Source organism: Sardina pilchardus, chromosome 19, assembly GCF_963854185.1.
Source record: "Sardina pilchardus chromosome 19, fSarPil1.1, whole genome shotgun sequence".
Classification (NCBI taxonomy): domain Eukaryota; kingdom Metazoa; phylum Chordata; class Actinopteri; order Clupeiformes; family Clupeidae; genus Sardina; species Sardina pilchardus.
The window spans coordinates 9,999,722-10,026,221 of record NC_085012.1 but is presented as its reverse complement, the minus strand read 5'-3'; the positions used below and the strand labels follow the sequence as shown (position 1 = coordinate 10,026,221).

The window sequence follows — 26,500 nt, the reverse complement described above, 5'->3', positions numbered from 1 at the left end:
ATGTGGCATGGCGAACCGATGGGGAGAAAAAAGGCAGGCTTGAAAATGGCTGGTGTCATGCATTTATTCATCCGCAGTCCTTCTCTCTATTGTCAGTCAGCGCCGCATAGTGCGACTCGGAGGCGTTTGAAAGGCAGGATGCCACAGGGGAATTCAACAGTAACGCTAGCCACATGTCAGTGCACCCTCTGTCTCCCTGTACCTACTGTTGAGAGTGCCCCTCTTCAGACTACAGGTAACCCCTCCCAATTAACCTCTGACTGGATGTGTTTAAATAGGCCAGGCCCCCGCCTGACTACTGTACGTACTTCCGCTCATTTACATTTCTCTTCATACTCCGTCTGGTAAAGCTGCATCCAGCTTCGTTTACACTGGAAAATGCATCTCCGTCCAATCAGCGAACAGAGGGCGTTGCCAAGAGCGATTGCAAACCTATCATTATCGTTGTGTTATCATACGTCAATACCAAATGTTAGTGATTGAACTCCAATGAATTCAAACTTCAGACAAGCGTCCACAAACCAGGAAATAAACGTTTGCCAATGGAACTAGGCCAGACTCTCTGCGAAGAAGAGAGTCTGGTCTCCAGTCTAATGTTTAAAGGCATATTCATCAAACATATATTTACTTATATATACATATATATATATTTACTAATTTAAGCAATGTATTGCTGCAGCACTGAGACCATGCACTGGGCATTTGAATGCAAACTACATTAGCGGAAATGAAATGCAAACTTTTTTTTTTCAGTGCAGCTGAATGTTTTTAATGTGTTACATATCATTGGTTCCTCTGCCTTTATGTATGAGCAAGTGTTCAAATTTGAGTCTGAGCACAGAGAAACATTATGAGATGTAATGTGGCAATGCTCGTGGGTGTGAAAGGGGAGGCATATTCTACATTAAATAGTGTGTGTGTGTGTGTGTGTGTGTTTGAAGGTGGGAGGTTGTGAGGGTATAAGAGAGTATGGGAGTGATGGAGAGAGTGAGAGAGACAGAAAGAGTGAAGTAAAAGAAGTGAAGTAAATAAAGAAAGAAGGAGTGCATATCCAGTCCTCCTCAGGGTGCGAGTCCTCTAAGTTGGCCAGACCTAGATTGCCGGGGCCTCCCCCCTCCCTGCGTTGATTAAAGGCCCATAATCCATCAGCGCAATCTCCTCGAAAGGTACAGATGTGCCGGAGGTCGCGAGCCAACCAGTGCTCAGCCTCCAGCCGAGCGGACCAGCCACATCGCTCATCCGTCTCGTCTAAACCCGCCCCGCTCGGTGAGCCGTCGCGACCGCGAACAGACTGACACAGAGAGAAAAAAAAAACCCACACAGACACCAGATTTGGGCGAAGAGGAGCCAAACAGTCTCCACTTAAGCATTTACTCGCCGCAAATCTCTCCGCAGACGGATCTCGAGTAAACAGACTGCGTCCAAAACACAATTTTTTTTTTTTAAAGCGCAGAGAAGATGGTCTTTAGTTACGTGTGTGTGCGCGTCTGCTGCTGTCTGCGCATGGGTTTATTCCCGTTGTGTGTGTGCATGTGTGTGTGTGTGTGTGTGTGTGTGTGTGTATGATAGCTCTGGGCTATGCTAACATTGAGACGTCCTTGCCACCGTGGCCGGCTGGATGGGGTGGGGAGAGAGAGGTCAGGGAGAGGATTAGCGTAGAGCCTCAGTGGTCATTTAGGTGATGGTAAGAGGTGAGGAAAGCCTCAAAGCAAAAAGGGGACCCCCCTCCTTCCCTCCCCACCCCCCTTTACAAGGCCAGAAGGCTCAACCATTAATTGAAGTAGGCCAACCAAGAACATAGAATGTGCTCCTTCAACCAAATGATGGAGAGAAGACAGAAAGTCAGGCGGAGAACAGTAAAAAAGGGGGAGAAGGGGAGAGGAGGGAAAACAAAGGCTGGGTTCCTTTTCTATGCCCACTTAGGCACAATGGAGGAAATTGACTATTTTAATGTGAGCACAGAAGCGTTCAGAGAACGCCCGACTGCGCTCATTGACTCTCTCGCTTTCATTTTTGTGACGGGAGCAAAAAAATTAAACTAGATCAGGACTTGTTTTTTTTCCTTCTTCTTCTTCGTCTTCTCTCTCACAGCCAAGCTTAAGTTTGATGCCCTAAACTGAAATTCTTTAATGGATTCCATTCCAGTTTGAAATCCCTCTAAACACTGAAGCCCCCCTTTGAACAGGCCTGAATGACATGAGCCCTTGGATTTTTTCCTCAGTCACTTTCTTACGCTTTTTAAAAGGTCATTCTCTGGCTTTAGGCAATGAACCCCCCAACTCTGTACTGGTTTACACTGGATTACACTAGCCTGCCATTCAGAGCTCACTGGTCTGGCTTGTCATTCACGGCACATGAGGTCCACTAACTGGCCACTCACATAGCTGTGTTGTATATCACCACCATCTCATTGTCCCATTTCTCCCACTGAGAAACACAATGCAGATATTTTCTGTGTAGTATCTTTACATATACTTATACTTATACTGTACATACATTACATTTGGCTGATGTTTTTTAGCCAAAGCGACTTACAACATGGTAAAACATTTTTAAGCTTTTCAGAGCAATTCTAACAACAGATTTTACAACAATAAACAACAACCACAATAAGAGCATCAATGAGCGTAGTAAGTGCATCAATGAGTGCAATTGTCCGTAAGATAAGCAAGACTAGTTGTAAGTAGTGCTATGAGAGGAGATGTTCTCTGAAGAACTGGGTTTTCAGACGCTTTTTGAAGATGGAGAGGGATGTAGTGCGTTCCATGAACGAGGAACGACAGATGAGAAAAGTTTGGATTGGCCTGAGCGTGCTGGTGGAAGAGCTAGACGTCGCTCGGCTGAGGAGCGCAACGGTCGTGTGGTAGCATGTGCCTGTATGAGGGCATTCAGATAGGTGGGAGCAGAGCCGGGGAGTACTTTGTAGGCAAGCGTTACAGACTTGAATTTTTGAAGTACTCTCCAGCTGTGCTCCCATCCGGCTCTGCTCCCATCTTGTGTGTAGTACCTGTTCTTTCACTCTATCCATCTCTCCATTTCTCTTTGTCTATCTCTCTTCACCCATTTAGTGTTCTGTCCATTTAATGATCCCCTCAGACTTCAGCTTTTCTGTGTATAACAAGGGAAATTACAGCTATTTTTCCCCTTATTTTTTCCCCGTCTGTCAGTCTGTTTTCTGTCTGGTTTGTCTGATTTGTTTGTCTCTGTCTGTCTACCCAGTCTGTTTGTCAGTCTCTCTGTCTGCTTGTCTGTCTGTCTGTCTGCTTGTCTGTCTGTCTATGTCCAGCCACCCCGTCTCCACTGGATGAAAAAGAGGCATCTGAGGCGGCGTGTGTGTGTGTGTGTGTGTGTGTGTGTGTGTGTGTGTGTGTGTGTGTGTGTGCCGTGTGATTTGTATGTGTGAGAGATAGGATCAGATCAGAGGGAGTTGCCCCGACTGAAGGGAGCGAGACGTGCAGGACTGGCAGTCTTCACATGTGCAGCCCGCTGGTCCACCTGCAGGAACCAGGCCGTGTTTACCCACTACTGACAGACTCACACCACTCAGGATGCAACCTATTACTGACACACACACACACACACACACACACACACACACACACACGCACACACACATAGCAATACACACGCACGCACACACACACACACACACATAGCAATACACAAACACACACACACATACACACACACACACACACACACACACACACACACACACACACACACACACACACACACACACACACACACACACACACACACACAACACACACACACACACACACACACACACACACACACACACACACACACACAGCAACAACATCAGAGATGCACTTAATCTTGCATTCTTGCTAAGTCTTACTTAACTCTGACATCTAAATGTAATAATTGAGTACTACTGACAGACTTCTACCACTCAGGATGCAACCTACTACTAACACACATAGGGCCAGCACGCACACACACACACACACACACACAACCAACACAGCTGATTCACTCCAAGCACGCACGCAGCACAGCCTACTCTGACGCACAGAAGCACGTACCCTCACGTCTACATACAGCACACCTGGACTCTCCAACTCACACATAAAAACACACATGGAAGAAACAATATCACACTCACCATCTTCTTCCTGTGTCTTTCACACACATACTCTCTCTCTCTCTCTCTTTCACACACACACACACACACACACACACACACACACACACACACACACGCACACACGCACACGCACACGCACAAGCACACATGCCTTTACATGGTTGTGTCTATATGACAGTATCTTTTCTTAGGTTCTTAGGTGGACACCATGACACCATGCTGCCCTAACTGTCCTCTTCCTCTTCTCTTCTCCCCTTCACTTTTCTTCCTCACCTCCTTCTACTCTATTCTATCCTCTCCTCTTCCTCTCCCCTACTGTCCTCTTCCTCCCCTCTCCTTTCTTCTTCACCTCCTTCTACTCTATTCTATCCACTCTTCTGCGCACGTCACCTGCCCTCCTCTGCCCCTACTGTCCTCACCCTCTCCTCTCCTCTCCTGCCCTGTCCTGCTCTCTGGCGTGAGGAGCACCGGATCCTTACGGAATCCCAAGCAGGGCCGGCGTGCCGCGCCGCATCCCTGCACTGCACTTATGCCACGGACACATCACGGAACGACGCGGCGGAAAGGGGAAAAAAAAAATCACGGGAAAAGAAAAATCAATGCTCGCAGTGCCCTTCTCTCTTTCATCAACATTCCCCACCTCTATCCAAAACTGTAAGAACAACAACAGTGAGTTAGCCTTGAAGCTGCTATTCTATATGAGACCGCAGGTTAAGACTCGTACGACTCCAAACATATTGATACAGACATGATGAGGAGAAGATGCCAAAACACAGAGAAGTGGGTGAGAGACAATGAAATGCAACAGGGTGAGAATACGGAGAAGGAAAAAAAAACAAAAAACATCAGCAGACTCGCCGCTGCATTCATTCAGACATCTACTTGGTATTCTCCTTTCTGTGCTCATTGACTCAAAAATGAATAACAGTAAAAAAAAAAAAAAGAAAAAGTGCTGTTTGGGAAATCACACAATGAATCATGACAAAATGGCTGTGTGTGAATGTGTGTGTGTGTGTGTGTGTGTGTGTGTGTGTGTGTGTGTGTGTGTGTGGTCTCGGGCTGGTAATCAGGCCTGCCTCGAGGGGTTTCCAGACTGTTCATAGTGTTATTAGAATACACAGAGTCATTTCATTCCCACAGGCCTGCTTTCCCAGCACAATGAAATGCCTGGCGCTCCGCGCGTCTTCAAGCATCGCTGGAAGGTTGATATGTTTCCCTGCCTCTGTTTATTCCTTAGGGTTGGCGCCAACCAACGGGAGAAATAGGAGAAAAATGACATCCCGCTTCCCCTCTATATACCTGTCTAGCTGTGGGTTCAGTTAGAAAGCAAGAAAGAAAGCAAGCCCTAGGTTTGTCTGTAGAGTGGTTGGTGCAAGCAAAAATGGGTAGTGTGTGTGTGTGTGTGTGTGTGTGTGTGTGTGTGTGTGTGTGTGTGTGAGTGGGGGTGTATGTATGTGTATGTGTGTGGGTGTGGGTGTGGGTGTGAGTGCGTTGGTGGTGTGTGTGTGTGTGTGTGTGTGTGTGTGTGTGTGTATGCGTGTGTGTAGAGATCACAACTTTTTTTCTGCAATTTTGGTTTCTCTTTTGGCAGCTCCTCTTATAAATATTTTAGACCAGTGGTAGGAGTATGTGCTTCCTGCTTTATCTTTCTCTGTGCCCTTTCTCTCTCTCTCTCCCTCTCTCTCTCTCTCTCCCCTCCCTCCCTCCCTCCCTCCCTCTCTCCCTCTCTCTCTCTCTCTCTGTCTGTCTTTAACCAGAGCCCGGCCCCTCTGGAGGAGCTAGTGGAGTGGAACTGCAGAGGCCCAAACACTGACGGGGCATTACAAACATGGCCCATCCAAAGGAGAGGCCGACATGCTCTACTGTCAGTCCTCTTCTGCAGACACGCTGTGCCCCAGATACCTTTGTTGTGTCTGAAAATCAAATTGTTTATTTAAAAAAGATGATGTGGAGTGTTTTTAAAAATGTTTTAAAAATGAATTTCAAGGTTTTGTTTAAAAAATAAAAAAAAAACTTGGGCTTTTTCCTCTGTGCATAGTCTGAAGATGATTAAATATTAATCAAGCAAGCAATGTCATATAAGGAGACAAGCATTTGTGCTTTAATCTACTAATTTAGCAGATTTATGGGAAATCAACATTTCAGTGTGTTTCATATTTGTACCCTTAGGGGGAGCTTTTTTTTGTCTCGATGGCATCCCAATCACTCATCAATAATTTACAAACAACAACAAAACGTGGAGGGGGGGGTTGGTGGAGGAGAGAAAATGGCAGGCGCAATCCAAGACACCCGTTTAATGAGAACTAATTAAGCATCTGAGCAGACGCGTGATTGGCAGGGAACACGCCGGCATGTGACACGCATCTGCTGTAGTGCGCTCAAAATAGCCCTCTCTCCCTCTCTTTCTCTGTCTGTCTCTCTCTCTCTCTCCATCCCTCCATCCAGAGAGCGGAGAAAAGACGGCGCAGAGCGGACGTGCGTTGCCGGCAGCCATATGCAGAGTGAGCGGCTTCTGCCAGCTGGGCCTCACAGATACCATGGTGTGTTATGCTCCTGTGCAGCCCAACATACCCTCTGCAGCCATCTCTCTCTCTCTCTCTCTCTCTGTTTCTCTCTGGCTGTCTCCCCCTCTTTCTTCACCCTCATCTGCCCCCTTGTCTCTCAGCATCCTTCTCTCTTTCCTTCTCTATCTGTCCTTTCCCCCCTCCCTCCCTCCCTCCCTCCCTCCGTCTCCTCTCTCTCCTTCCTTCACTTGCTCCTTTGTGATTCACAGGTGTACTGCTCGCGGAGGTGTTAGGGCAGTGGATATCCAATTAGAGCCGAGAGACAGAGAGATAGAGTGAAGGAAGGAGAGAGAGAAAAAAGAGAGAGACCATGAGGGGGGGTGGAGAGAGAGAGAGGGGGGGAAACAGATAGAGACCGAGAGAGAGAGAGTGGGGGAAGGAGACAGAGAGAGAGAGAGGAGTGAGGGAAGGAGAGAGAGAAAAAGAGAGAGACCATGAGGGAGAGAGAGAAAGAGAGAGAGAGAGAGGATCAGGGAGTGCCACAGCATGATCAACAACCTCAGGGACAGAGAGACAAACACCCAGAGGTAGCACAGTGGTAGAGCAGGAGCTAGAGATGGGGAGTGTGGTGCACACACACACACAGAGAGAGCCAGAAGGAGCAGGGGGAGGGCATGGGGTGGGCAGCCAGGACCAGGGGGTCTGATCAGATTCATCTGGTGTCTGTATTAGTCGTGATGGAAAAGCAAGGGACAGAGAAGAGATAGGGAGAGAGAGAGAGATAGAGAGAAGAAACCCCCCCAAAAAGGGTGAAGAGTCATGATAGAGGGATAGAACAAGTGTAGATAGAGTGTAAGTGCAAAAGGAGTGTGAGAGAAGAGAGAGAGAAGAGAGAGAAGAGAGAGAAGAGAGAGAAGAGAGAGAGGAGAGAGAAGAGAGAGGAGAGTCAGAGAGCAGCCTACAGGACATGTCTGTGTTTGGGCTAGTGTGACTGCTGGCGACTTGTTGAGCCCCACTTGTAAAAGGTTTCCTTCCAGACGTACAGTAGCCGGGATGGGCATGTCAGCTCCCATCGCCCAGAGTGATGCTGCCTGTCCTGCTCCCCCATCAACACTCATTCCAAATGACTGCAGGAGCTGCAGCACCCAAACTCAGAGACAAAGAAAAGGCAGGCAGTCAGGAAATACAGGAAATAGCATCACAATCTGTTCCATGCTATCCAGTCTTATTTAGCAACCAGACTCCCAGTAATACACAGCACCGGAAAGAAAAAAAAAAGAGAGAGAAAAAAACTGAAATAATCCTCCTTATTCCCTTCTGCTTTGCACAAACATTGGCGGGTTTGGGCTGTTCCCCCTGTTATTTACAATGATACCTTGCGGTGTGTTATTGAATTATTGAACACAACCCCCTCGCCCCCCCCCACCCCAGTACAGCATGTTCCACTGACAGAAGGTGAAGGAGAGAGGGAGAAAAAAAAACAGACAAGGAGGCAGATACTGACTGAGAACTAGGCAAAGGGCTGATCGCGAGAGAAGTGAGATTCTGAGTTTGTGTTTTTCGAGACACTGAATCTGCCTCAGTCTTCCTGACACTGGTGGCAAAGAAAAGAAAAGAAGAGAGAGAGAGAGAGAGAGAGACAGAGAGACAGAGAGAGAGAGATTGAGAGAGATTGAGAGAGAGAGACATTGAGAGAGAGAGAGAGAGAGAGAGAGAGAGAGAGAGAGAGAGAGAGAGAGAGAGAGAGATTGAGAGAGAGAGAGAGAGATATTGAGAGAGAGAGGGAGAGAGAGAGAGAGAGAGAGAAAGAGAGAGAGAGAGAGAGAGAGAGAGAGATTGAGAGAGAGAGGGAGAATGAGAGTCGGGGAGAGCGAGATCAAAGCGAAGTCGGCACGGGAGGAGAGTGGTGACAGCGGCGGCGGCAATCAGGCCGCTGAAGTCGAGGAAGAGTCAAGGTCAGCGGCGTTCAGGACGAGTGGCAGATGCAGATGGAGTGGACGCGGTGGCCGGCGGAGATTTGTGGCCTCAGATGCCCCAACAGACTGACTGCTTGAGCACTATCAATCACAAAGAAGGAGGCGAGTGAGTGGAGAAGGTGTGTGTGTGTGTGTGTGTGTGTGTGTGTGTGTGTGTGTGCGTGTCTGTGTGTGTGCGTGTCTGTGTGTGTGCGTGTGTGAGTGTGTGTGTGTGTGTGTGTGTGTGTGTGTGTGTGTGTGTGTGTGTGTGCGTGTGTGTGTGAGTGTGTGTGTGTTATTAATCCTTGGAGCGGGCCTGGGAGCACCCCCGACCGCAGTACCGCAGGTGCAAAGCTAAATCCTTCACCCACGTTCCTCCTTAAACACACAAATCTTCCACCTTCAGCTAATGCTGCCTTTGAAGTTGAGGAGCAGATTTGACTTTTCACTGTTTTCTTCCCAAGTGTGTGGACTTCAGATGTGTGTGTCTGTGTGTGTAGTGTGTGTATGTGTGTGTGTGTGTGTGTGTGTGTGTGTATGTGTGTGTGTGTGTGTGTGTGTGTGTGTGTGTGTGTGTGTGTGTGTGTGTGTATGCGTGTGAGTGTGTGTAGTGTGTGTGGAAGTGAGTGGGAAATTTAGTCAGATGGAGAGGGAGGGGATGTATGGCTAATTCCCACCCCCACCACCCCCCTCCCCCCTCTCCCCCTCCCCCTCTCCCCCTCCCCGCCCAGAGGAATAGAGTAGCCGTGCCGCCTGAAAGATCTAGCTGGTCAAGGGTGTGTTTTCCCACACAAAATCGTTTTTTCGCCCAAAGTTGACATATGGAAATGGTGTTTGTGGATAATGAGGTGATGGGATGATGAATGCCGTGCGAGAATCAATCTGAGCGGTAATTAGACATCATCTCCACTCCCCCCCCGGTGGACTTCTGTTTTATCCACCACTGCCCTGTGCCTGGACTATGAAGACTCGTAGAGGGCCATGCTACAGTACGTCCTTCATATGTCTACACCACACACAGGTCACATGGAATAGGATACTTAGAAAAAAGGGCAGAAATAAGTAGGATAATGTTCTGCCATGGAGTTGATCGATTTTCTCCTCAAAAACACATATCATAGTCCTGCACTTTCATGTACTTCTAACTAGAACACAGAAATATCTGCAGTAAAATGAAACCTTTCGCTTACAAAAGAGATGGAGTATAACAGTACACAAGATGAAACATGCTCTCCTCACCTCTCTGAGGATGACAAGATTAGCATGCAATAAATAAAAAAAAAGAAGACATTGCAGGACGTTCGGTTAGGCTTTTGAAGCGAGATGCTAGACAGGTGGTCTTTCTGCTGAGGCACCAGACCAGACCAGACTAATCAAATGTGCTGATGATGGCCAGGGGCTCAAAGTGCCGACCACAGCATGGCCGAGCGGGACGCCGGTGGAATGAGAGAGAGGAGGAGGAGGAGGAGGAGGAAGAGGAGGGGGAGGAGGAGGAGGCCGCACGCGTCTGTGTGTGTGTGTGTGTGTGTGAGGTGTAGGACAGGAGAGGTACGCCACATGAGTTATTCAGGAGGAGCAAAGGGGGATGAAGAGCAGGAGGAGGAGGATGAGAGGAAAAGAGTGGTGTTGGTGTTGGTGGTGGTGGTGGGGGGGGGGGATGAAGATGAGGAGGAAAAAAAGAAAACCCTGAAATTAGCACAAATAGATTATCTGTCCTTGCGCCCTCAATATCTCACACTGGGCCAAAAGGGAAGGGTGGGGTGTGTGTGTGTGTGTGTGTGTGTGTGTGTGTGTGTGTGTGTGTGGGTGAGTGGGTGAGTGGGTAGGAGGGGGTGGTGGTGTGTGTGTGTGTGTGGGAGGGTAGATTGAATACTCAGGCCACGCCAGCTCCTGGACTGAGGAAGTGCAATTAAGACATCTATCACATTATCACCCATCCACCGTAACACAGCCCTCCTCCTCAGAGAAAGAGAGTGGACACACACACCCCCCCCCCCCCCCACACACATACACACACACACACACAAACCCCGCTCATCCCCTCTCTGCTCCGCATAATACCCCCCACACTCCCTCACAACAATCACTACTCGCACCGGAAATGAGCCGGCAGAAAAGCGCTCATTCTGAAAATGGCCTGTCTGTTTTTCCCTGTTTTCTCCTGTTTTCTAAAGGTAACACACAACTCCATCCAGCCGTCAGACTAGACCACCGCACACGTGGCCATTTCGCCCCAGCGCTCGGAAACAATCACACACTGTCCACCTTTCTCAGGCTGGCTGATAACACTTCTGAATTGCATCTACCTCTGCGGTAGGAGTGTATGCGGGTGTGCATGTGCATGTGTGTGTGTGTGTGTGTGTGTGTGTGTGTGTGTGTGTGTGTGTGTGTGTGTGTGTGTGTGTGTGTGTGTGTGTGTGTGTGTGTGTGTGTGTAACTGTATGTGTGTGTGTGTGTGTGTGCATGTGTGTGCGTGTGTGTGTAATATTATGTGTGTGTGTGTGTGTGTGCGTGTGTGTATGTGCGTGTGTGTGCTTGTGTATGTGTATGTGTGCATACGTGTGCATGTGTGTGCAGTGCACGTGTGTGTGTGTGCTGGTCCTATCTGCTCTACTCTGCTCTGCCGTGGTGTGGTGTGGTGTGGTGTGGTGTGGTGTGGTGTGTCCAGGGGCAGGCGCTGACTCCAGCCTCGTTAATAGAGGCCGGGCTTCCCTTGCAGGCCCACTCTGCCAGGTGCTGTTTCAGAGATACTGAGGGAGCTCGCTCAGAGAGGGGGAGAGAGGGAAAAGAGCAGAGAAATAGACAAGAGATGATGGAGAGAGAGAGGGAGGAAGAGAGTGAGTGAGAGAGAAAAGGAGAGAGATGTGGAAGAGAAGGAAAGAAATAGAGAGAGAGAGGGAGGGACAGATGGAAAGAGAGGGAGATGGAGAGAGAGAGGGAGAAAGAGAGAGAGAGGGAAAGATATGGGCCTGGGGAGGGAGCACTGGGTTTAATATGGCCACAGGATGCTGTCTGGGAACTGAGGGAGAGGGGGAGAGAAGTCTAATCAATTCCCAGCCTCCCAAAACAACTGAATCACCTATCCACCTGCAGCCCAAACACTTTTTAATGCTCGCTGTTGATGTTGCTGTGTGTGTGTGTGTGTGTGTGTGTGTGTGTGTGTGTGTGTGTGTGTGTGTGTGTGTGTGTGTGCGCGCGTATGTGTAAGAGATATTGTGTGTGTATATATGTGTGTGTGTGTGTGTGTGTGTGTGTGTGTTTACTCTTTTGCTTCCTCCAGCTATGTTACAGAGCTGTGTAAATGCCGGCCAGGGAAATTGAATTTGAGCTGCAGTGAGCAGGATGGAAAATTGAGACTTTTTTTTATTCCCCTTCCTGTCTTATCAGCCTTATCTAAATCAGCTAAATTAGATATATCCCATGCTAGATTAATATCTCACGACGGCGGCTTCGGGAGCTAAAAAATGATCCTAATTTACCCTCTCCACAAAGGACATTAAAATGATACTCTATTGGATCAACATGAATTACAACTGGAAACGACAACAGTCATACAAAAAGATGTGTCAGCGTTACTCAGCCTTAGCTGGCGTATATACGGGAACGGCAAACGTTTCTTGAAAAACATCATTTGCTGCTTCGAGCGCTCTCAGAACTCAGAACTCTTTGGTAGAGCGAATGCGGACGGGAGTGGGTTGGGGTGGGGTCTGGGGGTTAGTGTCCTCACTTGTTCCTGCGGGCTGGGAGGGGGTGGAGGGGTGTTTGTGGTGGGGTTGGTGGTGGTGGTTGTGGCGGTTGGGAGGGGGGGTAAGTGTGGCAGTGCCGCTCCCATGTATAATTCAGAGAGTGACTGAGGGGACAGCAGTGTGTCAGAGGAGACAGACTCTGACTGCGACAGACAGAGAGCTCCGTCAGGAGTCTGCATTTCCCTCACTTTAATTACCCTTTATTGATCAGCCCAGGGGTGGGGGTCCAGCACAGCACAGCACAGCACAGAGAGGGGAGACAGGGAGAGGGAAATGCAAGGAGGAGATGAGGAGAGAGAGAGAGTGAGAGAGAGAGAGAGGAATGGAGAGGGGAGTGGATGGGATCGACCACTTCTTGTTAGAAAATGTGCTTTCCTCCATCTACACCACTCATTGTTAAAAAATGTGCTCTCCTCCAAGGTTTTTCCCTTTCTTTCTTTCTTTCTCTCTCTCTCTCTATGTCTTTCGCCTCCAGACTTCCAATTTTCTGAGCCTCATTCTTCCCCTTTTCCCCCTTTCCTCAGTTTCCCACAATGCAAAGCAACGGACGCCAAAAAATTTAAGCAATTGCCTTCCCCGCGATTACAAACAATCACATGCCTTTTATGGAATATATATTTTTCAGCATTAACTTCCCAGTCCCTTTGATTGTGTCCCCAGCCTTGATGGACTGCAGTGTAATCATTAATAATTCACACGCCTCTCACAGACAACAACTTTCAGTATGCAGCTTGCGGTCTGCATACAAACACAGTGGAGACCCGAGGTCTACTTTTCAACCTTTACTCCACACTACTCTCTCCCCCCTTCACACTGACCTAGTTTGTGGACTGCGTTATGTAGCCACAGAGCCGTCCTTTTGTTTCACGTTTATGTAAAAGCCAATCCTGACTCTGAAACAAACCCCCCCACACACCCCCACCAAATCAGCCTTCTGAAGAGACACAGGAATCGTGAGCAGTGAGAGACAGAGGAAGAAATGCAGAGAGAGAAATCTGAGAAAGACAAGAAGAAATGATGGAAAAAAGAGAGAGGGGGGGAAATGTTTGTGAGAGAGAAAGAGAGAGAGGGAGAAAGACAGAGAGAAAGAGGGAGAGATAGAGAGAGAGGGATATGTGAAAGAGGGAGAGAGAGAAAGAAAGAGAGAGAGAGATGAGGGGAAAGAGAGAGAGAGATGAGGGGACAGAGAGCGAGAGAGATAGAGAGAGACAGAAGGTCCAGTGAATTATACTGGATTCCGAGCACCCAGACTCCATCCATCCTGCCGAGCCTGAGTCTCTCACGCACTGTCTGGCAGAATTGTATTTCAGGGTTAAGGAGCTTATGAGGCTTGTGTACACTGCACAGGAGAAGAGACAGACCAAACACTGATTCGCCATGGGGGGATAGGTGACATCCAAGCCCCTGTGTGGGAAGAATAACATTAACAGCAGAAGTGAACAATGAACGCAGGAGCAGCGAGCAGCGAGAGGAAGACACATGGGACATGGGACTGCGTCCTCAGAAGAGGAAGATGGAGGAGGGGGGGGAAATCCGTGTGGAAAAAAAAACGAGTCCACTAATCTGGGAAATCACCAATCCCCAATGGAGGGATCACTTTGACGAGTGACATGAAATTTATGAATGTAAATGTTCAGTGGTGCTGTCATCGAAACATCCCATATTTTATTGCCACGCTTGGCAGCGCAGATGCACAAGCCTGTGTTCAGTATTCAATGCATAAGCACACACATACACACACACATTCATGCGCGCACACACCCACACACACACAGACATATATATATATATATATATATATATATCATATACACATGCATGCACACACACACAGACACAGACACAGACACAGACACAGACACAGACACAGACACAGACACAGACACAGACACAGACACACACACTCACACTCACACATATGCATACACAAACACACACAAACACACACACACACACACACACACACACACACACACACACACACACACACACACACACACACACACACACTTCAGCACCCGAGAACACACAAACGCACAATTAAACACATAAACACGCAATTAAACACACACACACACACACACACACACAGAGAAACACACACACACACACACCCCAACAAAAACACACACCATAATCAGTAATTCAAACATCCAATCTGTTATTGACTGTCAATGCCTGGCCTCCCCGCTGCGGCGAGACATCTGGTCCGTGCCGCACAATATGGCATCCACTCGCCATGCCTGCTTCTCTCCCTGTTCCCACAGGCCACTTACAACTCCGCTCTCTCTCTCTCTCTCTCTCTCTCTCTCTCTCTCCCTTCCTCTGAGTTTCAGAGCTCAAAGAGACAGACACCCCCCCCCCCTTCCCTCGCCCCCGCGCCCCATCCTCCCACTCCCCGACTCCTCCACTCCACTCCACTCCCCCTCGCTCCCCAAACTCCGCTTTGCCGCTCTAAGCTCAATTACGCACCCCGAGGAACAGAGGGAGTTTCCCTGGACAAGGGCTCGCCGGCTGCCTACCAGTGCATTAACAGCAGTACAAGTGGAGGTGGGAGACAATTAAGCGCGAGAGAAGAGAGGGGAAAAAAAGAAACCCGCCGCTCCTTCCTCTATTGTGCTGTGATCATCCAGCATGTAAAATAGAGACAATTACGCATTCATTTCCTGACTCCTTCTTCCAGCGCGTTTGGTTAATTGAAAGTCAGACACTGTAAAATGATGCCCTCAATAGCATCGGCTGAAGAGCAATCTTAGAGACATTATGACAACAAATAAATAAATAAGCCCGGTAAAATATATAAATAAGGAGGGGTTTTGTGTGGCGAGATTGGGCACAGTGACTTGCAATTTACAGGTCTGCAGGGACATTAGGAAGCAAGATGCTTAATTAAAATCTGTTATTGTGACCTATGCTGTCTAGTGCTGTTGTTAACGGCCTTTGTCAATCAACTCGTAAAATGACCAGAGCCCCACACTCTTTCTGAATTAAACTAAGAAAAGAGCCAAACTTTGAGGCAATTAACTGCTGCCTAGTGTCATATTTCACATATAATTGGTGAAATATTTCTATTCTGTGTTGTGCTGTAGTGTCAAAACAACGCTGGACTTTTTAAAAAATAATTAAATAAATGTTTGTGCTAGAAAATCCATCTTTTTTGAATACGTCTCATTTTCAGAGCGTTAGATTTGAGAGTTCTGGCTGTGCCACTGCTAGTCTTAAATCGTGACAGATGTTTGTGCCAGTTGCACAGTACATAAAGACCCGTGCGCATGTGTAGTCTTATGTCTTCTAAAGACAGCATACAGCACAGACCACTGTTCGACAACAAATCTTATTTAACAGTAGCATTCAGCCAAGTGAGGCAGCAGGAAATTGGACGTGGTTGTCACCGGGAGAAGAGAAATAGATGCATGCGACATCTCTACTCTGCAAGCCGCGTTCTGTGTCTGGGTGGAAAATAGCTGCCACGTCCAAGTGCATTTACAAATTAATGAAAAAAAATACTCTTCTGGGTTTTCACACACTTATTCTTCCCTTCCCTTGTCTGCACGAGCCAAAAACAAACAAATAGCAATACAACTGACCAATCTACCCCTCATATTCCTTGTATTGGAATTGGGATTTTTTAAAAACTGAATACGGCACTTTCGGTTGGGTTCTGTAACCAGTGCTGTGACAATATTTGTAAGCGTAACCATGGCACAAAGAGAGAACGGATGCACACTCAATGAATACGGTTAGAGGCTACAGAATTGTGAATAGCCACACACTTCGGTTACTGTAAAATGTTATGCTAGTATCACACTGTTATGTCTGCATCAGTAACGTTTCGACTGCTTTAACCTCCTCGGGGTCAGCCAGTCGGTCGTTCTTCTCGTGACCGTAAGCACCAAAAACTCGACGTACGTACCTGCCGGCGAACCTTGATGTCGGAGATGGCGTAGAAGTAGCGCGACAGGTTGTTCTCGTCCACCATGGTGGCGCCGGTGGCCGGCCGCATGAGCCGGATGCGCAGGTCGGTGACGGTGAAGAAGTCGCGCAGGTTCTTGGTGGTGTCCAGCTGGCCGTAGAGCGACGCCATGTTGTGGAGGCGCGGGCCGGCGAACAGCGCGAAGCGGTCCTTGATCTCGAAGCGCACCGTCTTGTCGTTCTTCCACACGTAGCCGCGCGAGTACTCCTCGGTGCAGATGATGTCCAGCAGCGTGGTCTGCGAGATGTCCAGCATGGGTCTTGGGCTCCATGGTGAAGGCCTCCAGGCAGTCGGTGGCGTAGAACTGGTACGGTTGCCAGGAGCGACCGTAGTCCAGCGACTTCTCAGCATCATCTGCTCGGGCCGGCCCGACTCGAAGGTGATGATGATGTCGTCGGTCAGCTCGATGGTCTTGTTCCAGGACAGCGTGATGTTGACCAGCAGCTTCTTGGGTACAAGCGCCAGGAGGACGACTGCCAGAAGGTGGACGGGTTGCGGCCCTCCAGGTCGAACATCAGCTCGGGCGGGTGGGCCAGCTCCTCCGTGGTGGCGTCACACTCGTTGTTGCACATGTAGGGGTTTTCCTGTGAGAGACACAACAGAGAGGGGGGGGGGGGGGGGGGGGGGGGGGGCACACACATAGAGGCTGTAAATAAGAGATCAGACATATCACAAGTCTCCAGCTGTGAGAATAGGACAACCGTTTACTCCCCATTGCTAGTTCTTAAAACACACACACACACAGATACACACACACACACCACACACACACACTCACACACACACACACACACACACACACACACACACACAGAGACACAGACACACACACACAGACACAGAAACAAGCACCCAGACACACACACTCACACACACACTCACACACACACACACACACACACACACACACACACAAATACAGCTGAGGTTAAGAGACTGCTATCTGAGGACTCAGCATTGTAAAGCAGCCCTTTGGCCTAAGTGATAAGGGGATCGTTTTACATGTAAGTGATGTAGTGGTCGGAGAGCCACCGCCACATCCAGCTGTGGCCCTCGCTGCATCCAGATGAGCTGAAGTTATAGCACACCAAGAGACACATCAATTTTTTATTGGGCTGTAACAGCCTAGCTCCCCCACCACCCCCCCCCCCCCCCCCCCCACCACCACCACCACCTCGCACAGACTGTAAAACTGAAAGTCAGTCGGGGCTTCGCACTTAAGTCGCATATTCTATTCCGCCGCATGATTTATGAAGAGCCCCGCGCGCCGCGCTCGGCCCCCTTTTTAAGTTATATCGCTTCGGCAATTATAAAAACAAGTCAATGAGGGGAAAAAAGTCTCGGGAGCGCTCGCGAAGAGCTGCTCAGAAACCGCTCATTAGGAGCGGGAAATATCTGAAGGTCAGTGCGGCTGACGGATGACGACTAGTCGTCTCGGGCGCTCTTTTGGAGGAAGTGACTCTTTTGCATAAAGGCGGGCCTTGATGTAAAGGGACTGGTGTGTGGCGTAAGCCCAGAGGTGTGCTTTGTGTTAATTCGCTGGCAAATGGCGTGGGGAGCAAGAAACATAATGGTAACGCGGATCAAAGTCAGAGGGTCGCTCCCACACACACCCTGGCACACACACGCATATCCTTACACGCACGCACGCACACACACACACTCTCTCACACACACTCTCTCTCTCACACACACACACACACACACACACACTCGCCCATGGACACACACAGACACACCACGGACACACACACACACACACACACACACACACACACACACCACACACGCACACACACTCGCCCATGGACACACACAGACACACTCACGGACACACACAGACACACTCACGGACACACACACACAAACACACTCAAACACACAAGAAGAAACTGGAGCCCTTGCCCTCCCTGTGGTTTTCTAGTAGCAACAGCCTAACAGAGGCACCTTGACTGACAAAGCCCTGTGCCAAGACCCGGGACCACTGATTAATGTCCCCCGTCTTCACTTGAATAAAGAGAAAAGATAGCGAGGGAGAAAAGGGTCGGGGAGAACCCCCTTCAGCAGCATCGGAACCGCCACATATCATCGTGCCACTGTGTTCTACAATTCCCCGAGCTGGATGCCGGCATGTTCTGATCTGCTCCTTACCGAGCGCTCCAGCAAGGACCTTTCAAGAAGTACGAGCTTCCAATTTATCAGGACAAGATAATCCGCCACTTCATTAGGTGGGAAATGTCAGGTTCTCCGTGTGGCACCAGTATCAAGAAGGCTGGAGAAGTGTGCCGAGATGCAGGGAGACAGAGAGACAGAGAGGGAGAGAGAGAGAGAGAGAAAGTGAGAGAGAGAGAGAAAGAGAGAGGTGTGTGTAGGTATGTGTGTGTGTGTGTGTGTGTGTGTGTGTGTGGGAGTGTGGGGGATGAAAAGACAGAGAGCAAGGCCCTGACAGAATAGCAGTGACAGAGAAAGAAAGAAACAGAGAGAGAGAGAGCGAGAGAGGCTGAGGCTAGAAGACAAAAAAAAGAAGAAGAAGAAGGCGAAGAAGAAGAAAAAAAAGCCCTTCCCAGTTAATAAGCTTTTTTTTTTTTGCACTTTTTTTTTCTCTCTCTGTCTCTCTCCGTCTCTCTCCCTCCTGTCCTCCAAGGCAAGGTGACAATGAAGCGCCTCTCCGCCCGCCACTTAGCCTTCTAACTCTCGGCGAGTGGCATTAATATCCTGTCCCCCTCAATCCCCCACAGCCCTCTTCGCCGGCCGGACACGCTGAACCCGACGAGGGGGGGGGCATCGGGGTGCGTGAGTCTCTGTGTGTGTGTGTGTGTGTGATTCGGTGTGTGTGTGGGGGGGGTGCCATCGAGGAGATGGCAGAGAGAGAAGAGAGAGAGAAACAGAGAGAGAGAGGGGAGAGAGAGCAAAGCAGAGCTGGGCTCGGGTCTTGTTGGATGTCACAGTCAAGAGGGCAGTGTTGCCATTACCTCCCATCTGTTCAGGGGCTGCTGCGGCTGTTGCTCCTGCCGCTGCTCAGGGGCTGCTTTTAGCTTTTGGGCATTGGAGAAATGACTATGTGTGTCTAATGGCCGCACATTTGTGAAGGGAATTGGATGGAGGGAGAGAGAGAGAGGAGGGGAGAGGAGGGAGGGAAAGGTGGGAAAGAGGTGGGAGAGACTGAATGGGGAGGAGAGAGGGAGAGAGAGAGGGAGTGAGGGAGAGAGAGGAGGGAGGGGAAGGTGGAGGGAGGGAGGAACACTCTGTTTTCAATCTCAATATTCTGTTATACTGCTGAAGCTTAACTGGTATCTGCAGAGTGTCATTGCCAAATTAATGGCTAAAATTAGAGGGAAATAATTGGCAGATTATGGTAAGGCAGTAAGCAAGCAAGCACGGGACAGTGCAGTGTGTTACAGAGTACCCGGCGATTTATTTAAAGCAATATCTTTAATAAGGGTCATGATTTGATTTAGCTTATTTATCTGGCACAGCCTAGAAGAAAAGGCTCCAAAATAGCCCCTCCACACATTTCGCAGCGGCCATTTTTAATCAGACAAAGATGTATCCTTATTGATTTTCTTTGGCAGGAGGCAAAAATGTGCTGTGTTGCACCTGGCAGCCAGGGATAGCTACTAACGCCCGGGTTAGACCCTTTCATTACAGTCACTTCCAGTACTCATTTAACAACAAAATACTGCCTTATGGTGATCAATAGGCTCTGTGGCTACCGCAAAGCAGGCAGAGGAGGAGAGAGGGAGAGAGAGAGAGAGAGAGAGAGAGAGAAGGCAGAAGAAGGGAGATGGAGAAGCAGAGAGAGGGAGAGAGGAAGAGAGGGAGAGAGAGAGAGCAAGAGAGAGGGAGAAGGAGAGAGAGAGGGAAAGAAGCCAAGGGTAGGGAGGTGGACAAGGAGAGAGAGGGAGAGAGGGAGTAAGAGAGAAGGAAAGAAAGAGGAGAGAAAGAGAGAGGGAGAGAGAAAAAGAGAAGCCAAGGGTAGGGAAGTGGACAAGCAGAGAGAGAGAGAGAGAGAGGGAGAGAGAGATGGAGAGAGGAAGGGAGAGGGGGAGAGGGAGATAGCATTACTGAATGGAGCCATAGAAAATCAATGGCAAAGTTCTGTTTTATTTTATGGTGCTGAGTGCTCTATTAGAGAATTAATGGTTCAGAGCACGTTGTAATAATTGACATTGCCACTGGCTCTGGAGCACGGCCGTAATTATCAGCCATGTTTCTATTAATCCTAATCTGATCACCACTGGCAGACTGCAGGAAGACTGTGTGTGTGTGTGTGTTTGGAGGGGGTGGGTGGGTTGAATCAGCTGAGTCACGTGTTCATGCATACTACTGATGACTGGAGCCACTGGTGCGTATAGCTCTCATGAAAACTGACGCTAATGACATTTCTGCGCCCCCACATCCCCCCCCCCCCCTCCCCATCTCCCAAAAGCATGTTAGGTTAATCCAATCGCCTGTGTCACTGGCAGAGTGCGGCAGGTCCATGAAAGAAGGATGAATATTTCTCCTGACGCTATTTCTTTTTTTTTTTGTAACGGGAGGCCACTGTAATCCCGGCCTCGTCATCGCCATTAACAACGTTCGGTTCTGGACAATTTCACCCACTGACTGAGAGGAGAGACCTCACCTTATGAATCACAGCCGTCATCACCCCTTTTTCTCTCTCTCTTTCTCTCTCTCTCTCTCTCTCTCTCTCTCTCTCTCTCTCTCTCTCTCTCTCTCTCTCTTCTCTTCACCCCTTTGTTTTCCCCCATACTAACAAATGGTGTTTGCTTTTTGTTCTGTTGCTTTTTTCAGATCAATGCAAAGTGCGCTTCTCACGCGTGGCCACACAACGCTTTGGCGACGAGGCACACGACTAATGATGCAATTCATCTAATCCCAGCCCAGAGGAGAGGAGATGTCTGATGTGGCCCGAAACCGCCGTTTATTTCTTTCATCTGTTCGGGAAGAAAAAAAAGACAAAAATTCCGCTCTTTCACATTGACCCCCGGCAGAAATCTCTGCTCTAAATGAGGTTGTTTTTTTTTCCCCTGCTTTGGGAAACTTCTTTGACACAGATATAGAATCCTGAACTGAACCTGAACCTGAATAAATTGTCACGATAAAAGTTGACACTAAAATACCTCAGAGAGTTAAGAGACAGGAACATAGAGAGAAAGAAAGAGAGAGAGAGTGTGTGTGCGTGTGTGAGAGAGAGAGACAGAAAGAGGCAGAGAGAGAGATAGAGAGAGATAGTAAGAGAGAGGGAGAACAGAGGGAGCATAATGAATGAGAGAAAGAGAAAGGGAAGATATGAGATTGATAGAAAGAGAAAACCTGCGCATGTCATGAGTGAATCCATCTATAATTGAGTAGCCAGCGCTGCCCTTCCCTACGCCCTGGGCTGCTGTTTTGGCCGTGGCTAGCTTTAAAGTGAATAAGATATGGCTTTCCCCACTGACAGCCGGGCCTCCACATTACGTGAGTGCTGATAGAGGATGCGACTGGGGGGAGTATAAATTCACCGGCGGCTGACAGCAGTGCTTGATGTATGGGCCCAACCAATCAAACAAATCCTTTTGTGTGACAGATGTTTCTGACTTGTAACCCAGATCACAGATTGCTCCCTCTCTCCATCCTTCCTCTTCTCCCCCCTCTTTCTCTCTCTCTCTCTCTCTCTCTCTCTCTCTCTCTCACTCTTTCAATCACACACACAGACAAGCACACTTACACACACTTGCACACGCAGCACGTCACACACACAGACCTGACAGCATAACCAACTGGTGCCGAGGTGCAAATAAAGTGGCCAAGTCCAGTTAGCCTCAATTCCTCTCCGCTCACCCCTACATCATCGCACAAAAAAAAGAGAAAGAAAGAAAGAAAAAAAACACACACACACACACACACACACACACAATGCGTTTCTCTCCGCCACATTCAGCCAGTTATTTTTTCTCTCTCTCTCCGCTCCATCCCTGTCTCCCTTCCCTAAGACATGGTGCAGTGAAATTGATCCGTTTAATTTTATCAAGATGGAAAAATATGACACGCTATCTGGGCGGCGCATCGGCAGGCGGGCAGGCGGGCGGGCGAGCGGGCAGGCGGGCGGTGGCGGGCGGTGGCGGTGGTGGCAATATCCCCGGGTGTAATGGCTTTCAGTGTTCCTGGCGGGCGCGTGCGGAGACGCTGCTCTGTTCTGTTTCATATGCAAATGCCTCCGTCTGAGAGAGGTCACTGCTGGCCATGGACTGCATGATTCAGCTGCCTCTGTCTCCACACACATCACACTGACTAATGCAATCACACACACACACACACACACACGTAGACACACACACACACACACACACACACACACACACACACATACACACATACACACACACACACACACACACACACACACACACACACACACAGACAGATATTATTCTCATGGATTGACACAATCTCTCTCTCTTTCTCTCTGCCCCTCCTTACAGACAAACAATCAGACACACACGGAGATTACATGTACGCTCATGGACAATGTCGGGAACATACTCACACGCTCCCTCTCTCCATCAAACACTCAAACACACACACACACACACACGCACACAAACAAACACACACACACACACACACACACACACACATGCACACAAACAAGCTCTCCAGCATCACACCTAATAACAAAACAAACAGATTTCTGATGACACCCATATTATAGATATCCATATCTGGTGCAATAATAACAGAGGACAGTAGTTCCCCCTCCCTTGTCCCTCTCTGCTAGTTAACCCCAATGTCTGCAGCTTGAGTAAGCCCTCGGACGGAGAAGAGATTGCGGCCCCTGTCACCTACACCACCCCCCCCTCCACCCCCCACCCTTTTTCAATCTCGTTGTCTGTTTCCTGTTAACACCTGTTGAGAGATCTCTTCCCCACCGCTCGGAGACAATGACTCGGCAGCTTAACCTTGCTAGTGCGTGAATATTGCAATGATGGAGTGCATATTACAATGCGTAATGGACACCCGCACCAAGCGCGACCAGGGATTACGGTTGCATTTTCACAAAAAAAGAAAAAAAAAAAACCAACAAGGGTCGCACAGAGGTCACCAGGTCTACACGGTGGTAAGCTAAGAGGGGGAGAGGAGCAGTAGAGAGAAAGAGGGAAGGATGGATAGAGGAAGAGAGAGAGAGAGAGAGAGAGAGAGAGAAAGAGAGAGAGAGAGGGGGAGAGGGGGAGGGAGGTGCGAGATCCTTCACTCATCCCCTCTGATTTTCTCTTCGCCATCATGCCATCATTGCCTATAATACCGTGGCCAACACCTATCTTAGTTTCCATGGCGATAACAAGCCTGGCCCTTGCCTCTGGAGTGTCAGATGAAAGACGAATCGGCCACTTTAGAGCAGAGGCTGATGAAATACACTGTGTTTGTGTGTGTGTGTGTGTGTGTGTGTGTGCGTGTGTGTGTAGAGGTGTGCATGTGTAAATGTGTGTCAATAAATGTGTGTGCGTGCATGTGTGTGTGTGTGTGTGTGTGCGCGCACGCGAGAGGAGTTCAGCGGCAGGGAAATTCGATAGCAATCTAGCAGCACTTGTGGCGGGATGAGCAGATCGCCGCAGGGCCGGTGGTGGGCCGGCGCGGGGCCGGCACGAGGCCCGGGGCCGATCCGCGCGGAGCAGCGCCGGGTTATGAGGCGAGACGCTGTGTAAATCTAACGGCGTTACGCTCGTAAGGCCACCGCGCTGTGATTTGTGGACTTCATGAGGCTTAAAAACAATCTACAAACCATCTCCGCACACTCGCACACACACACACACACACACACACACACACACACACACACACACACACACATGCACACACACTTCTCAAGAGCAAACACACCACCCATCAGAGGCCCTTGGCTGCTGAGGAGTCCCAAGGGACTGGCTGTAAAAAGGACCTGGAGGTAGTGTGAAGAGGCCATCTCCTCACGGAGGGAGAGAGACGGTATATTTCACCATGACACTGTACGACGTTTTTTTAATACCTCTTCGCCATGCTTAATCATCACACATCATTACACCAACAAGCCTGCTGAATTATGGATGGGAGCCTCGCTATGGTGAATTATACATGACGTGTTTTAGCTAACAGCAGGTCGTGTTTATACAGCCACTAGAAACAAAAACAAAACAAAACAAAATAAAACAAAACAAATCGCTCGCTCGTAAATTAACCCATCCAGCTCCTCCGAGGGTGAGGGAGGGTCACATGGGGAGAAGAGGAGAAAGATGGTGGGTAGAGAATAACAAAAATAAATAGAAACAGCCTCAAGGGTCCAGTCAGATATTACAGCAGTGGTTTATTCATCCCCTCCTCCATGCAGTGTGTGTGTGTGTGTGTGTGTGTGTGTGTGTGTGTGTGTGTGTGTGTGTGTGTGTGTGTGTGTGTGTCTGTGTGTGTGTACAAAGTCCAGCTTGAAATGACCATGACTCACTCACGACCCATGTGTGCCAGTATTACTACTCACTGCCCCGTTTTAAGGCCAGCATCTGAACTTGCAGCCCCCTTTGTAACAACTCGCTTGGCTCGCCACAGCCATTTCTCCGGACAGGTTCTTGGGAGTTGGACACGGGCCCCGGTACTGCCGCGGCGGCGGCATTAGCAGCCCGATCCCTTTTGTATCCAGCCAGGAGGCCTGGAGTAGCAGGCATGCTTGGTTAGCACTAACAAGGTCAGTGGTTCAATCCCCGCTTTTCCCCCCCGCTCAGGCTCCTTTCACAATAACAAGAGTGCAGACGTCTCAAGCCCGAGGTGAGGGTCCTTCTCCTCGGCCGCCTTCTAAGCCCTGCAGCCTTGCAGCCTACTGTCGGCCACTTTGGGCTACAGTCATTATGTCAGCTGCCTGGGCAACAACAACGGCGACAGAAACCTATTCTTCCCTCCGTGGCCTTGGCTAGAACTCATCTTTCATCCCCCTGTGCCAGATAGAGAAGCGGTGTTGTTTTAGTGGCACTCGCTGAACCATTACAAAGTAGGTTTACTGCATTGAAGACTTTAAACTGGGTCTGTTGGTTTAAGGATGCGGAAGGGAAAATAAACGGACAAAAAAAAAGCATAAACTAAAAATAATGCAAACCCTGACGCTGGACACAAACAGCCCACCACACTGATCCAATGTCCAATCCTTAAATACAAACACTTAAAACCAGTTCACATATGTATGTGTCTCTCCAAGTGTTACCACACACAGCAATCACGGCCAAACCAATCAATCAATCAATCAAACAATCAAACAATCAATCAACCAACTGATTGCTTGTTACTGATTGCTACTGTGTTATCATATTTTTGTGTTTATCTCTTTTCCCATGTCTCACTACTATACTACCATACCTCTGCTACTTCGTTTACTGTCTGTTCTCACTCACTGGCTTGGTCAGTGCCTGACCTGAAGTCCGGCGTGGTTATATAAACGCGTAAATCACACACTACTCGCTCACTGTCAGTTGTGTTATGCAGCCCAGCCGTTTCTATGGCAGCCGACCCCATAAAGAATGGACTTTTCCACATGGTCCTTTCAGTAATAAATCCCCTTGCGATTTGATACTGAGACAGACAGACTAAACTTCCTCTCTCTCTCTCTCTCTCTCTCTCTCTCCCTCTCTCTCTCTCTCTCTCTTTCTCTCTCTCTCTCTCTCTCTCTCCCTCCATCTCCCTGCCTTTTGGAGGTGAGGGGTAGAGACTGCAAGCCAGTCACTTCACCATTTCTCATTGTCACCTTGACCTGGCAGCATATCTCACTCAAATATCGCCGAGCCAATTCCGCGCGGATTCGGATTTGTGGAGGTGTCGTGCCGTGTCACCTTAGCATCCAATAAGATTGGTTAGAGTCACTGCTCAGACATGCATGAGGGTGCACCGCCGCACATCTACAGAGAACGTTGCCTACTAGGAATGTGTTCAGCATACTTAAGCTCCACAGAACGTGGTTTAAGTTCCGTAGTTCCACAGCTCTCCATTCTAATCCATTCCGCGCCACGGAAAAGGAAAAGAAACCTTGAAGCGGAGCCAAGTGAAGTAGAACGTTTTTATTCTGAGCAGAACAAATGTTTTCGCATTTTGTTATTATGCCGCTACGCCTTGATTGCAGCGCTCCGAAATCAGTTGGAACACAATGAAATCAACATTAATAGTTTTTCAAAGAGGCAAAGCTCAAAGGCAGAGCAATAATAATGATAATCAAAGTG

At 48.9% G+C, this 26,500-nt stretch overlaps 1 protein-coding gene across 1 annotated transcript in view; it reads right to left on the bottom strand.

Annotated features, from left to right (window-relative positions):
* ntng1a (netrin g1a) overlaps window positions 1–26,500 on the bottom strand; it is an 85,621-nt gene that overhangs the window by 33,604 nt on the left and 25,517 nt on the right. Inside the window, 4 exon segments of the mRNA XM_062521388.1 lie at window positions 16,237–16,547; window positions 16,549–16,640; window positions 16,643–16,738; window positions 16,741–16,876. Coding sequence (XP_062377372.1) covers window positions 16,237–16,547; window positions 16,549–16,640; window positions 16,643–16,738; window positions 16,741–16,876 — 635 coding nt within the window.